This window comes from Artibeus jamaicensis, unplaced genomic scaffold (genome assembly GCF_021234435.1).
Source record: "Artibeus jamaicensis isolate MK-2021 breed Jamaican fruit bat unplaced genomic scaffold, CSHL_Jam_final contig_447, whole genome shotgun sequence".
Lineage (NCBI taxonomy): Eukaryota > Metazoa > Chordata > Mammalia > Chiroptera > Phyllostomidae > Artibeus > Artibeus jamaicensis.
The window spans coordinates 3,137,934-3,152,176 of NW_026521834.1; the positions used below are offsets into that span (position 1 = coordinate 3,137,934).

Sequence of the window (14,243 nt, forward strand, 5' to 3'; positions counted from 1 at the left end):
GCTCCTCCCGCTCTGCTCTGCACAGCGGCTTTCCTGCTACTGCGCAGCGTGGGAACCTTGGCCCGGTCCCCTTCGGAATCGCATCTCCACCCGGCCTCTAGTCCGGACCTCTTCCGAGCAGCTTGCTGCCCTCCTGCCTCTAGTATGTCGCCCGGCCCCGCGGCGATGAGGCTGGCCAGTTCTCCAGACTGCCTGCCAAGGCAGTGCCGGCTCACACCCCGCTCCGGTACCAGACCGTCTTCCAAGCGTTGGTGGCAGGAGTGTACATAGCATTTTATTAAATAGGAAGAAGTGAGGTGAAAGAACGAGTAGAATGCCTCTTCACTCCGCGTAGGTAGCGTCATCGTTGCTGTCGCTGCAGGCGGAGGAAGAGAGTTCCTCTCGGGGGGTGCAGACCGGGCACCGCTGCCGCATATCGTCCCAGCACGACCTGCAGTACACGGCCTCGCAGTCCGGAGTGAGACACATGTAGGACTCCGGGGTCTCCGGTGCCTGGCATACCACGCAGCGCCGGCGCAGCCAGGGGCGCAAAAGGGGGCAGCGGTGGTGCAGGATGTCTGCCAGGTGGCGGCGCTGTTGGAAGGCGAGGATTTAGAGCTTATTGGGAAGAGAGGGCAAGAAAAGGGGCGCGAGGGATACTGGACAGCCCTTCGTGTCTGAAGTCCCAAGGCTTGGTAACGCTCTCACGTTAGAGGAAGCAGATCTTACGGAGCTTCCCTCCCCTCACTCCATGATGGACAGTGGGAGGATGCAGCCTGGACTCTCCCAGCTAGTAACAGCAACAGCCATGATTTGCACTTTCCTGTGAATCATCTTATTCACAGTGGAGCTGAGAAGTGAGTAGGGGAGATAAGACCACCACAACTGTGTTCCGCACTTTCCGGGTTAAGTGACCTTCCCAAAGGCACACAGATAGTAAACAATTAAACCTGGCTGGACCCAGGTACTCTGATTCCAAATCACAAGCCTGGTGCATTATGCTTCCCCTCTCTCCACACATTTGCCCCAAATTCTCCACAGACTGCCTTACCAGGCCACTCTTTGCTCAGAAAACTCCTGGAGCCCACTGCCTGTCCGACAAAGGCAGAATTCCTGGACTTGGCTTTCATAGCCTTCCACAGTCTGGTCCCTTTCTCGCCTCTGATCCCATTTACCCCTCCCTAACCTTTACATCTGTGCCAGTGTCCCCCTAGGCTAACCCAGGCACTTGGCATTCTCTTTGTTTGAAGTCTAAGTCTTTGCACATTCTGTTCCCTCAGCTTGGAAAGAATGCCCTTCACATTTGAAACTGTGTATGAAAGTCCAGTTTACTTCAGGACCAGGTTGTGGAATCATAGTATGTTCATCCCCCCCCCCCTTAGATAACCATTCAGCCCCTACTGTGTGTCAGGGGTGGAGGATCTGGGAACTGGAGGAAAAAGTTAAGCAAACAGTCTCATTATTAGGAGCTTGGTTAGACTGATTAAATGAGAATGGCTGCTACTCATTATTTTAAAAATAATGTTGGGCCCTGGCTAGTGTGGCTCAGTGGATTGAGTGCTGGGTGTGATGTGAAAGGTCGCAGATTCAATTCCCAGTCAGGGCACAGGCCTCGGTTGTGGGCCAGGTCCCCGGCTGGGGGTGTGCAACAGGCAACTGATCGATGTATCTCTCAAACATCGATGTTTTTCTCCCTCTCTTTCTCCCTTCCCCTCTCTCTAAAAATAAATAAAATATTTTAAAAATAAAGAATAATGTTGGGCCCTGTCCTAAGAAACTAATGAAATTAACTCAATTTAAACAATAACCGTATTAGGCAGATATTGTTATTATTAACATCTTCTGTTTTTCAGGCAAGAAAATGAATTGTTGGAGAGGTAGCCGCTTGCCTGCAGCCACACGATGGTAACTAACACATGTATGGAACTTGCTTTGCGCCTGCACCATGACAGCAAAACTCATTGAATCCTTCCAACAATCAAATGGAGCAGTTAACTCCATTTTACAGAAGGGAAAAACCAAGGTACAGCAGTTAAAAAAGTGCTCACGATCACATGGCTGTCATAGTAACAAGGCAAGGAACCGAGATTTAAACCCAGGCCCTGTGCCACCAGAGCTCTACACCCGACCATCAGTCTATCACTAATCTCTATGAGCAGGCCGTTCGCATCGGTCTAGCCTCCCCATTCTTCAGAGGTAAAAAAACAGGCCCAGTGAGGGCTAAGGCCAAGGTCACACAGTGTAACGAGGGAATGTGGACTAGAACCTGGTTCTTGCAACTGCTTACTCTTTCCACGTACCATGTGCCCCTTCACGAGGTGTCCCTGACTCCCAGCCCACCTGCCTCACTCCCCCACTTCTGAATTACATTGATCTCCTGGTCTGTAGTCCTCTCAGGAGAAGCCGTGGCATTGCCTTGGGTTCCTTCTTTCTGATAGACTCCTCTTGCTTCCCTTTGACCAGACTGTATCAAATCTGATCCCCCTTTTCTGCCTGCTTCCTGGTGGTCCACTCAGTCTCTCAGGCTGGACTGACTTCTGAGGTGTGCAGATGGACACACAGCCCTGACTCTCAGAGCAGGACAACTGGGGCCCTTGGCGTGAATCGTGTCAGAACTCCCTGAGCTTCGGCAGGCCCGAGGCGGTGGTGGGGCTGGGGGCACTGATGGCAGGCGCCCTCCGCCCGCAGGTCTCAGACCCAGCAGGAGCCACGGGAGCACAGGCCTGGACTTACTGGTGCCCTCTGCTGCCGTGCTCGCCTCACGATGGCCGCCCTCCTCAGCTTGGTGAAGGCTGCTCTTTTCCTCAGGAGCTCATTGTAGAGGAATAGGACCCGCTTCTTCTCTCGCTGGGGCCAGGGAGACAGGGGTCAATGACAGTGACAGGGCTGAGGGCACAGCATCCCGTGGGGAGCCGCATTCAGGCTGGTGTGTGTATGTGAGTTCCACCTGTAGTGGCGGAGAGGTCAGGGGAGAAGGGGGGGGCGCACCTTGGGGAAGTAGAAGGCTGCGATGACCCTCCGGAGCCTGTAGCCAAAAGCCTGGAGCAGGCAGAGACACACTAGCAGGCCAACGGGGAGTCCAGCCTTCAAATAGGCTCTGGCACTCAGGCGCACGGGCTGAGGCAGACAGGCTGGGGTGGGGCGAGACCTGTCAGGGTCTGACCAGAACTGGCTGAGGGACAAGGCAGCCCTGGTTGAACTCCCCATCCCAGTGAGAGTGCAGGTTAGGTCTCTGATGTCCTACTCTACTCCCACTTCCTCTCCCAGCTGAAGAGCTGTGTCGTCCAAACTGTAGCCATTAGGCCCATGTGGCTATTTGCTCAACACAGCACAAATGCAGAATGTTTCCATCACAGTCGAAAGCGCTGTTGACAGCACTGCTCTGGAGGGCTGGGACCCACTGGCTCTAAGACCCCACCCCCAAACTCCTTTGGCCCATCCGTCACCCTCTAACTCTTCCCTTGGGACCTGACATTTCATGCTCTGATTCCCCAACCCAAACAGGTGACCCCCATCTCACCACACCCAAGGTCTAGCCCTACAATTCTTGGCCTTGGAAAGAACCTGCCCCTCAGCCTTCAGTTCCTCTGGCCCCAAAGCTCAGCACTCACGCATGTTGTTCGATTCCATCGTCGTCTCCGAGGAGGTGTTCAGGGCCCCAATGGTTTTCCGAAGGAGCCGGGCGAGCATGGAGTCTCCCCCAACGTTTACCTCCAATCTGTGACTGCCTGAGGCGAGGGTAGGGGGCTGTGGGGTGGGCGGTGGGGGTGGGGAGTGTGCCAGGAAAGGGCTGGAGTCGAGGGGATGGGGAGAGTTCCGGGCACACAAATACTTCTCGGCTGTACCTTCCACCCCTTCGCAGAGTACTAACCCCTTCCTATGGAAGACATGAAAGTGGTTGGAGACCTAGGCCCCCAATAACAGCTGTCAGGTTGCAGGGCTGGGATGTGATCCTGAGGAGGACAGGGAGGGGCTGAGACCCAGAAGGAAGTGACAAAATGGGAAGAATTGGGGTGGGCTGGCTGACAGGAGTGGGCGCTCCCCGGGGGGGATGTCCCCTGGGGGCGCAGGCTCACTGTGGAAGGAGTACTGCAGAAAGGAGTGGTGGCGGATGGTGTCGAAGGTGGAGTAGAGAGCCCAGTCCAGTCCACACAGCACCAGCAGCAGCAGCAGAACAGGCACTGTCTCCATTAGCTCCCTTACCTGCCCAGGAGCGGGAGAGGTGGAGCCTGGCGCGGTGCCCTCTCTGATGCCTTTGCCTTCCCCTCAGACCCGCACCTGTGGCTGCCTCCCCTGCCGTCTTTACCACATTTCTCATTTCTGAGGCCTGGATAGAGGGGTCATAGGGGAAGATGACGGTTTTCTTCTCAGCTTTGCGCAGAGGCAACAGTGTCTGTTTGCCCTAGAAAAAAATGTCCACAGCGTGAGGAACAGCAAGGGCCCTTTCTTCTTTCTGCTCTGCCCTCCTGGAGCTTGAAGCCACCTGGGGCACACAGCAGAGCCCCGCAGGGCAGGGCTGGGCCCACTCACCAGTTTCTTCCTGCGGTCATCAATCTGACAGAAGTAGGTGCTGATGTAGATGTTGTCAAAGCGAATGTCCCCATTATAGCGGTCCATGTAGGAGAAGGACCTGTGCATAAGGATGTCTCCATCTCTTTCCAGTTCTCTGGACCCGCCCCCAAACCTGGGCTTCCTTAAGGCCTATCACTCAACCGACCGGCCAGCCGCTACTGAGCAAAATCTACATCCTAGGAGAAGGCTCTGCCCTGCTCTCCATCAGCCCACAGTCCAGTGAAAGTCATCTTCATGGCTAAGACATAATAGAGGTGAGGAGGAGATGTGGTGGGGGCTCAGCCGGTCGGAAAGGGAGGGGCATGCAAGCGCCCATGGGTGCACCGGAAGTAGGGGAGGGTTTCCCAGGCATGGACCTTGCAGGACGAATATCAGGCAGAGGAACAGCAGTAGCAAAGGCATGGAGAGGGGGACACCTTCACGGCTGCAGGAGTCGCCTGACCCACTGTGACTCCCGCGTTCACCCCTCAAGTCCCTGCCTCTCGGCAGAGCCTGCGAAACATCTCCTAGACGCCCCTTCAGGCAAAACTCGTCCCACCACCATCTCCCATCCCTCCTACACAGCCTCCAGCCCAGCAGTGTTTTCGTGCGCGCGCGCACGCACACGTGCATGTGTAACTCTCCTCTCTGTCTTGCAAGGTCCCACATAATGCTTCAGTTTTCTGCAGAGAAAATATTAATTGCTGAAAATGTGTTTGAAACTATGAAATTAGCTTAAATAATCTCTGTGAACTGTGAAACATAGCTCCCAATGCTATTGGTTCTGGAACCTTGTAAAAATCCATACATCTTTCTCTTTAAGGTAGAAATAACTATCAATACAAACAAAGATTGTGAGCGCCCCCTTGTGGAGTGACCTACTGCTACTGTGCGAAGGCCTCCGGAGCCTGGGCTCTGCCCTCTGGCCAATGCTACCCTTTCATTGAGTGACCTCACCCGGGTTGAAAGGCTAGAAGTGCCTTTTGACTGTGTGCCTCCTTTCTTCCCTCCTTAGGCTAACTCTGAGACCTGCTACACCTTTCCCTTCCTCTGGCCCTTCTCAGGCCAACCTCCTGCCTTGCCCCACTTCAGCCAGGCTCCCTAACCTCTGACACACCTTGGTCTCCTGCCTCCAGTCTGCCCCAGTCCATCCTAAAACTGAGCTCAGGGCTTTCCAGACTGTCCTGGTCATGCCCATTCCAGCCTAGTCCTCTGCCCTCCACACACCACAGATGCCAGGATCCTTGCCCAAGAGAACATGGGTTCCTTTCTCCCCGAGACCATGGCTCCTCAACTGCAAACTTTTGAAGACCATTTATGGTTCTTGCAGGGGCACCCCCCTGTCCCACAGCCCTTGAATCATCTCTGTTTTGCAGATGGCTCTCTTGCCTGCCCTTGACCATGAGCTTCTTGAGTGTGGGAATATGGCTCGTCTTTCTCTCCCCACAGGCTCACATGCAGCTACTCACCGGCAGTCATTCTAGGCCCCACAAACAGGGGCGGCCAGAGCAGGAGCCCCTGTGGCTGTCCCTGCCCAGCTCCTGCCCAGCCTCTGCCACCTCTGGCATTTGGGGGTGGAGACAGGAAACAGAGGGTCCAGAGGTCAGCAGGGGACAGAGAGCAAGGCCCAGGGCTGCCCGGCTGGACGCCAGGCTGGGTGGGGTTGAGGACTTTGGTCCAAATGGAGAGAAAGTAGCTGCCAACGCAGCAGGGGGAGAAAATGAAAGCAGAATTGGATGATAAAAATGGCACAAAGTCAGAACCAAGGGGAATATGAAGGGCAAGGAAAAAAATCAAAAGTCAAAGCAAAATGTAGAAAAGTCAGCTTTGGGATAAAGGCGAGAAGAAGGTAGATAAATGAAGACAATCATCCTTTTAAGGTGGCAGTAACATAGGTAATGTTTCTTCTCACAAAATGCCCGGGTTTCCTTTAGCTTTATGTAAACAACAAACCCAGCTTTACAAAAGGCAAAGTTAAAGGCACAAGAACATTCCCATTCAAAGTGGGAGGTGGGCTCTGATGGGCCATTCTTACAGCCTCCCTCAGGGCAGGGCTCCTGTCCAGAGCAGAGGAAGGGGCTTTTGGGGCGGGGGCTCAGGGCTCACGCGTGCAGGATGAGCAGGAAGGTGAAGGAGAGCAGCATGTGCAGCATCCCCAGGGCCCGCTCCAGCTTGGCCTCCTGGACTCTCACGTAGTCCCGTACCTCGGTGCTCACGTGTTCCCAGCCGGGGCTGAGGCCCAGCAGCCCAGCCTGCTTCTCTTCCTGCCGGAGGGCACAGGTGCAGACCCAGCCTGCTGCAGCCTCACAGGTCCAGACCCAGGTCCAGACCCAGCCCCCCTGTGGCATCTCTCCCCGGTACCCCACTCATATCATGTCATCTGGCTTGTTGTGGGGCCTGTGGGAACTGCCACTTCCTGCTGTTCGACAGCCTCTTTCACATAGTCTTGCTCCCCTGCACCTATATGAGCTGACAGCATCTCACACCTGGTTGACCATTCCATTCCAAAGTCGCGTCCATGCACACCGTAGGCCCGGGCCCACTGTTCCTCTCCCCACCACCCCGTACCAACACCAGTGCCGGTCCCCGACTCGTTCCCTTCCCTCATACCCAGTAACCTTTCCTGTGCCCCTTCACTTGCCCTTCCACAGGCCCTATTCCCTGTGCCCTTCTCCTCCTCCCCATCCCCCCTTCCACATGCCCCTGCCTCCTACCTTAAGGTCTATAGTGGCTGAAAATTCCCCATACAGGCCACGAACAGACTGGTTGACAGAGTCGTAAGTCTGCCCAAAGTTGCCTTCCACTGGGATGCGACCGCGACACCAAACTTCCATCACTGGTGGGCAGTGGAGGCAGGTCAGGGGCCGCCTCCCTGGGCCCAGCCTCCAGGTCTCCCTTCCAGTGACCCTATTTGTCCTGCCTTTTTCCTCTCTGCCCGTGACTTTCTACCACCTGAGTCTATCCCCTCTCTACTTTCCGTGAATTCTCTTTCCCAGGAACAAGGCCTGACTTCCCCCATTTTCACCTGTCTATGACCATACCAAATATCAATAAAGATAGTCGATATTCATACAGCAGCTCCTTCACATGCGTCATCTCCTTAGAGCCTCAAAAACCCTGGACGGGATAAGCACTGTTCTTATGCTCATCTTTCAGAGGAGGGGACAGAGCTCCGAGCTTGGCTGTAACCTACTCTAGGTCGAAAAGCCAGTCAGTGGAGGGGCGGCTCTGAGTCTGTTGTGTCCTCGGACCCTAAAGTCTCCCCTACTGGTTGCTTCTAGCCCTGCGCCTACCCAATGTACCCCAAGGACTCAACTCCCTAGCCCCAGTGCTCCCCACCCTCCTGCCACTGTACCTACCCTTGGCAACACCACAGAAGAACTTGAACTTCATAGGCAGGCAGAGCAAGTGGTTGAGGAGAGGGATCCGGATACGTCTCAGGCACTGTTCGTGCCTTTTGTCAAACCAGCGGCGACAGCTGAGTATGGCTCGGTTCACTATGCCTGCGGAGATGGGCAAGGCTGTCTGAGGCGCCCGCAACCTGGCCTGGACCCCAGGCCCCACCGCCTGCCCCACCTGGCCCAACCCGAGGACACCCCTCACTGGAGCAACGCAGCTTGGTCTTCAGTTCATACATCTTCTGCGTGGAGAGGTGCTGTCTGGAAGCCATGGCTCGGTGGGTCCCCGCACCTCGGGCTGTCTCCTCCAAGCCTGTGGCATCCTCAGGAGTATAGCCAGTGTTGCTCTTCACCTGGGCGTCCAGGTCCTCAAAGACGTTGGAGAGGTTTTGAGCCTGAGTTCTCAGTGTCTCTTTGCTGCCCTGGGGATAGAGGAGGGTGGAAAAGGGTCAGGGATGGGAGCTTAGGTTCCTGCCGCCCCACAGCCTTTCCTCTGGTCCATTAGCCAAGCTTTGGGCTCTTGCCTCAGGCCTAGAGGAGCTGAGGCCCTGAGACAGCTCCTCCCCTCGGACCCCTCACCGTTCGTAGTTCCTGGGAGCCCTCTCCTCCCCACAGTGGCTGGTGCTGTGCTAACCTCCCAGGCTCCCGGCTCCTCCTCAGGTCTCCCAGCCCAGATTCCTGCTAGTCAGGTCCTTGGACTTCACCCCACATTCCTGATCTCTCAGACCACTAAGCTACCCCAAAGTCCCTGTCTCCCAAGGACCTCAGCCCCTCTCTCCAGCTCAACTCTCCGATCCTCCCAAGCCCCCAGTTTTCAACACTCCATTTTTCTAAGCCCCTTTTTCTAAGCCCCTTCTTCTAAGATTTGAAGATTTGGTCTTCAAATCTTCAGAATCTTCAAGGCCAAGGCCCCCAGTTTTCTGACACTTAGTTCAGCTGCCCAAAGAACCTCCTCCCTAAACTTGCAAACTTAAATTTCCAAACTTTCCCTTAGTTGTTTGGAAATGTGTGTGGGGTGTGTCCCAATGACTGGGGCAGAGGCTCTCCTGGCATTTAGTGCCCAGGGACTAAGGCACGTACTGCAGTGCTTGGGGACAGTCCGCCAAAAATGCTAATAGTAACCCCACTGGGAAAGTGTCAATTCAGGGTCATAGCTCCAAGTTCAAGTCATCTAGGCCCCTTGGGAAGGGGGACCCTTAGGCAGGCCTGTCCACATAGGGTCCTGACCAGCAGGTCCTTGAACACTGCGCGCAGAGGGGCTGTGGAGACGCGCCAGGCCGCGCGGGTGTTGTTGATCTGCAGTTCCACGGTGCAGCCCAGCGATGCTACCACCTCATTGAGGTTGTGCCGCAGGTTGGCCACTGGTCCTGCGGGGAAGATGCCCTGATGAGTCATTTCCCTCTGGAGCTAAATAACTTTCTTAAGCCCACCCCTAGTTCCCACTCTGCATGCAGTGACTGCCTTCTAGAACGGTTTATGATGGGCCCAGAAGCCTGTGGGAGGTCATGTCATTCAACCCCTGATTTTTTTCACCTGAGCAAACTAAGGAGGCCCGGAGCGGAGGACACACAGCGAGTTGGAGCAGCTGAGATTAGATTCCCACCCTTTCTCCTTCTCCAGGCCGGGCTCCCATTGGGTGTCCCCCTCCAGGGTCCCTGCTGCAATAGCACTAACTGGTACCCAGGGGCACACTCACCTTCATAGATGGCAGCCAAGGCATATCCCAACACAAAGAACCTGCCCTCTTTGCCCAGCATCTTGGGTATGAGCAGGAGGCTGGCACAACGGATGTGGGGGGAGGTCCCCCAGCCCACAGCCCCGAAGCCTGTCAGGAGAGTCCGGGAGGCGGAGAGGCAGAGTGAGGAAGTCGATTTGTCTACCAGGTTTACCAGGGCACACCCTGCCCAGCTTCCTTCCAGGGCCACCACAGTACTGCTCATGTCCCCACTGACACGTGCTCTGTGAGGCCTTCCAGGCCACTCACTCATTCACTTATCCGACGGCCATTTACAGACTTCTGCTGTGTGCCAGTCTCTAGAAGGGCTTGGAGGGGTGGCTAGAAATGGAAAAGCCAGGGTGGGTGACTGACTTTGTGTGTGTACCTGTGCGTGTGCGTTTGTGTTTGTGTTAGGGAAAGGGCCAAGAGTTCCATGTCCAGGCTGGACTCACACCGACAGCCCGGTGGTGGGGGAACGGAGAGAACAAGGAACACATTCTGGAAATCGGCACTAGTGCTCTGAACGGCCAGGAGCGAGGTCAGGGCCACCTCAGCGTCTCCCGTGCTCTGACACCTGCAGCAGCGCTGACATCTCTGTCCCTGATTTAGCCCTTAAGCATGTTCCTCCTGGTAAGTTCAGCAGTTTCACACCTGTCTCCCTGCGGTCTGTGAGAGGAGACAGTGAGCTCCTTGAAGCTCGTAATCCAGGGAGAGAGACAGATGAGTAAACAAATGGCTGCAGCACAGCAAGCTTGGCACACAGGGCGGTGCTCATGAAGAGCTGCGGGAGCAGAGGAGGGGGTGGGCGTCTCCACGGGGAGGAGTGGGGCTGCGAGGGCCGGACAGAGGAGATGACGTGGCAGCTGGGCCTGGAAGATGAGTAAGAGTCATTAGGAGGCACAGATGGCATTCCAGGCCAAAGGAACAGCATAATCTGGCCAGGGAACCTAGAAGATCCCGGTGGATAGAGTGCTCCTCCAAGGGTTCCCAAAGCAAATCCCAGGTCTTAATGGTTCACTCCATCCCTGCTGCCCTCGCAGACCCCCATCGTCTCCCACTGGGACTAACTAGCCTCCTACCTCCTCTCTCTGATTTCACAAGGCAGCCAGAGAGATCTCGTAAAAACATAAATCGGGTATGTCCCCTTTTTGCTTCAAACCATCTGATGACTTCCTATCACACTTGGGATAGAATCCGAACGCCCTGAATGTGGTCTACAGGCTTTTGTGATCTGGTCCCTGCCTCTCTCCTGAAGTGATCTCATGCTGCTCAGCCCTTCGCCCACCATGGCCACCCACACAGGCCTTGCTGCTGTTTCCAGAACATGCCAGGCCCATTCCTCCTCTCAGGTCTCTGCCCTGGCTGTTCCCCTGCCAAAAGCACTCCTCCCCCTATTCTTCACCTGGCTGGCTCCACCCAGTCCCACAGGCTTGCTGCGAGCCAGCAAACCGGGCGCTTGGCGCCACCCAGCAGTTTGTTCTGTCTTTTGTGCTCACATCACTTGAGTTTTGTGCAAGGACAAAGACAGACCTCCCTGCTCCAGTCCCTGGGAGTAAATCTGGATTTGTCTGACCCGATCATGGTAAAACAGAGCATTGAAAGGGGCTTTTTCTGTGGTCCTGGCCTTTTGGCCAAAGACTCGAGCTGAGGATGATAGTTCACAGAGTTGTCCTACATTCTGAAAAAAGCCCAAGGGGCTTTCGACTCCCCATCTCGACTCCAAAAAGGACAAAGCTAGTCTCTCGCCCTCCACCCCAACTGGTCTATATAAAGACAAGACCTGAAATTTGAGTTTTCTGGAATTGGAGGGGAATGGTTGGAGTAGGCAGACACAGGAGTTGAATTGGGAAGGGAAAGCACATTTGCTTCCCCACATCCAATGACAGGCTGCAAGAGAACCCTTCGAGACCGGCGCTTCGAGCAGGGGACCCGGTCGTCCTTCCTGGACCAGACCCTTGCTGATCTGCCGAGCGTGGTGCGCAGAGCGCAGGGAGAGTTCCTGGAGTGAGAACGGTACTTGCTCTCCTCACAGCAGAGAGAGGGCAGCTGCCAGGCACCCCCCCTTTCCCACTTCGGCAGGGCTAAGAGCATGTGTTTCCTCTGGGACAAGTGGCCACTGTGGAGAGCGGCAGGCCTCAAGTCATCTGTGAGGTTCTCCTTCCAAGAAGGCACCTGCCTAAGGGAGGCACCCAAAAAGTAAGAGGCAGTGGGCAGGAGCTGTGGGGAGCCTTGTTCAAGGGAAGCTACACAAGAACTGCCCTCAGCAGCAACCCGGGCCCTGCAAGGCCCACACGGGGCCTCCAAAGAGACCGAGAACGGCCCCTGGGGTGTGAGTGCCTGCCATGCGGAGGGGTGATTCCGGTACCAGTGACATCATGCTTTGTCCCTTTTCCTCTAATGCTTCTAATCCCCTTTCTGACATCAGAAGAACCAGAGGGGAAGGAAGGGGAGAAAAAAGTGATGGCGTGGCCGTGCCTCCCCATCTTTTCCCCCATCCCACTATAGGACGGCCACCAGGGATCAGGCCTGAGGGGGTGGTGTGGGAAGGAGGGGAGAAGCTGGAGACTGGAATTCTGATATAGATTGGGTTGGATATGTTAAACCCCAAAATAGTCATGATTACTGAAGCGGGACTAGGTCTTCTAAACGAAAATAGCCAGAAAACTATGAGTCTAAACGAAAGGTCATCGGCGAAAGAACAGGTTTGAGCCCAGTGGTTGGAGATGAATCTCTGTTGGTACCCCACAGAGATTAGTTCACGTGACTGACCCATGGCAGTGCCTCCGCACCCTGCCCCTGGCCTGGGGCGGGGTTAGGAAGGGCGTTTGCCACGGTGTTGACCAACCAGACAGGAGAGGAAGCTGGCCGGGGGTTACAGGGAAGTTTTCCTTGTTCTTAAAAGGGACAACAGGAAGGCATGCTCTGGTCTTTTGACACTGTCAGACAAAGATGTGACGCCAGACCGCTTCACAGCCTGGAGAGGTGATGACAGGCTGAAGGCGGCAGAGGGAAAAGGCGGAAGGAGCCTGGGGCCTGGTGCGTTCGCCGAACTGCTGCATCACCGAAACTCTGAATTCCACTCTAACTTGAAACTTATATGAGATAATAAACTTTCTCTGTGGTTAAACCACTTTTAGGGGGGTTTTCTGTTTTTTACAGCTCAACACCTCCTGACATTCAAATGTCCTTCTCTGAGAAGCCTTCCCCGACTACTCCAGCCCCTGTCCATCAGAGTCCCCGGTTAACTAGTTTTCATACCACTGACACTCTCAGAAGTGCTCTTGCCTATTTCTTGTTCATTTAATATGCAACTCTCTCCACTGGAGTGTAAGCTCCAAAGGAGCTGAGCTCTTCAGTTTTGTTCAATGCTGAGCTCTCGGCAGGCACGCCCTTAGTGCTGAATGAATGAACTGAACTTATCAAGAGGAGCCAGAGAGGTGAGGAGAGATGGGGTTAGGAGGAGTCCCGGGGTTCGGACTGCATCCTGTGGGTAACGGGGAGTCCCTCCGGCTGCGGAGACTCCTAAAGGGTGGGGACTATATCTTCTTCCACAGACGGAAGGCTTCTTCCCTCTGGATCTCCCCTTAAAGCCCAAGACAAGGTTAAGACCACAAGGGACACTTGGGTACAGAAGAAACTAGCTCAGACCCCTTCCTGGGCACTCGGGACTGGGCCACAGGCCCAGGCCTCTTGGATGTCCCGCCTCTTCCACAGGCCTCTTGGATGGCCCGTCCTTAGCCCAGCACTCACCCACCAAGCTGTACAACGTCATCATCTTCTGATCTTCGCAGATGTTCATAGGGTTCACCAGGAGCTGAAAGAGACCTAAAGGGAGAGGGTCAGGCCGAAGATCAAAAAATGGGTCCCACCCCTGACCTCTGCTCCACACTCACCTATGGCCAGGAGTCCCCCTGTGCCTGCCCCCAGGAGGACAGTGGTGACCGGAAACTCGCCTGGCCGGCGCCACAGGAATCGGCTACAGCACGTGGGCAGACCCCAGTTCAGCAGCCTCTGCACTGCTGTGGGGTCAAAGCGTTTAGGCCCTCAGAGCCATCTGTGAACCCTAAAGAACCGCACCTTGCTCTTCTGCCCAGGATGTGGTTCTTTAGGGTTCAGAGTTCACAGGGGGCAGAAGCTGGACAGGGGTGGCAGGAACTGGAGTGATCCTGAAGGGAGTGGGCAGACACGAGGGAAAGAAGAAGAGAGAGCTCGCCTGGAGGAGGGCACTGGACAGGAGGGTTGGGGACCCCGAAGCACCAGGAAGTGGGGTCCTAGAAGAGAGATTAAATGAGAGGACTGGGGCCTGGAGGGGCTAGGAAGGGCGGTGCTCCAATGACGGACTCACTGGTGTGGGGTAGTCTCCTCTTTTGCCTTTTTGCTCCATTCTGGTGAAGTTTCATATCCATAGTCTGCGCTGAGGAACCCATTCTCACCCCAGAAGTCTCTTCAAGGATTGTCCTGAGGCTTGAGATTCTGCTCTGTCTTGTCTACTCTGACTCACGCCTAACTTCTCCGAGATCTGTGTCTTCCACTCCCCCCTCTGCTCTGAGTTACGGGGATGGAAATTAGAGATTTAGCTGTCCCTTCCTAACTGGACT

General features: G+C 55.2%; 1 protein-coding gene across 2 annotated transcripts; it reads right to left on the minus strand.

Annotated features, from left to right (window-relative positions):
- Positions 1-76: 76 nt before the first annotated feature.
- DCST1 (DC-STAMP domain containing 1) lies at positions 77-14,051 on the minus strand. Of its 2 annotated transcripts, XM_037162516.2 has the most exons (16): positions 13,991-14,051; positions 13,539-13,664; positions 13,396-13,470; positions 9,625-9,753; positions 9,156-9,295; positions 8,134-8,350; positions 7,890-8,033; positions 7,245-7,366; positions 6,637-6,794; positions 4,510-4,609; positions 4,286-4,381; positions 4,056-4,182; positions 3,591-3,707; positions 2,968-3,110; positions 2,713-2,826; positions 77-573 (listed from the first exon to the last, which is right to left on the minus strand). In XM_037162516.2, the coding sequence occupies exons 1-16, from the start codon at positions 14,049-14,051 to the stop codon at positions 322-324; spliced, it is 2,121 nt and encodes a 706-aa protein (XP_037018411.2). In that variant the 3' UTR covers positions 77-321. The 2 variants fall into 2 exon arrangements, with proteins under 2 accessions (XP_037018411.2, XP_037018412.2); XM_037162517.2 differs by lacking the exon at positions 13,396-13,470.
- Positions 14,052-14,243: the final 192 nt, after the last annotated feature.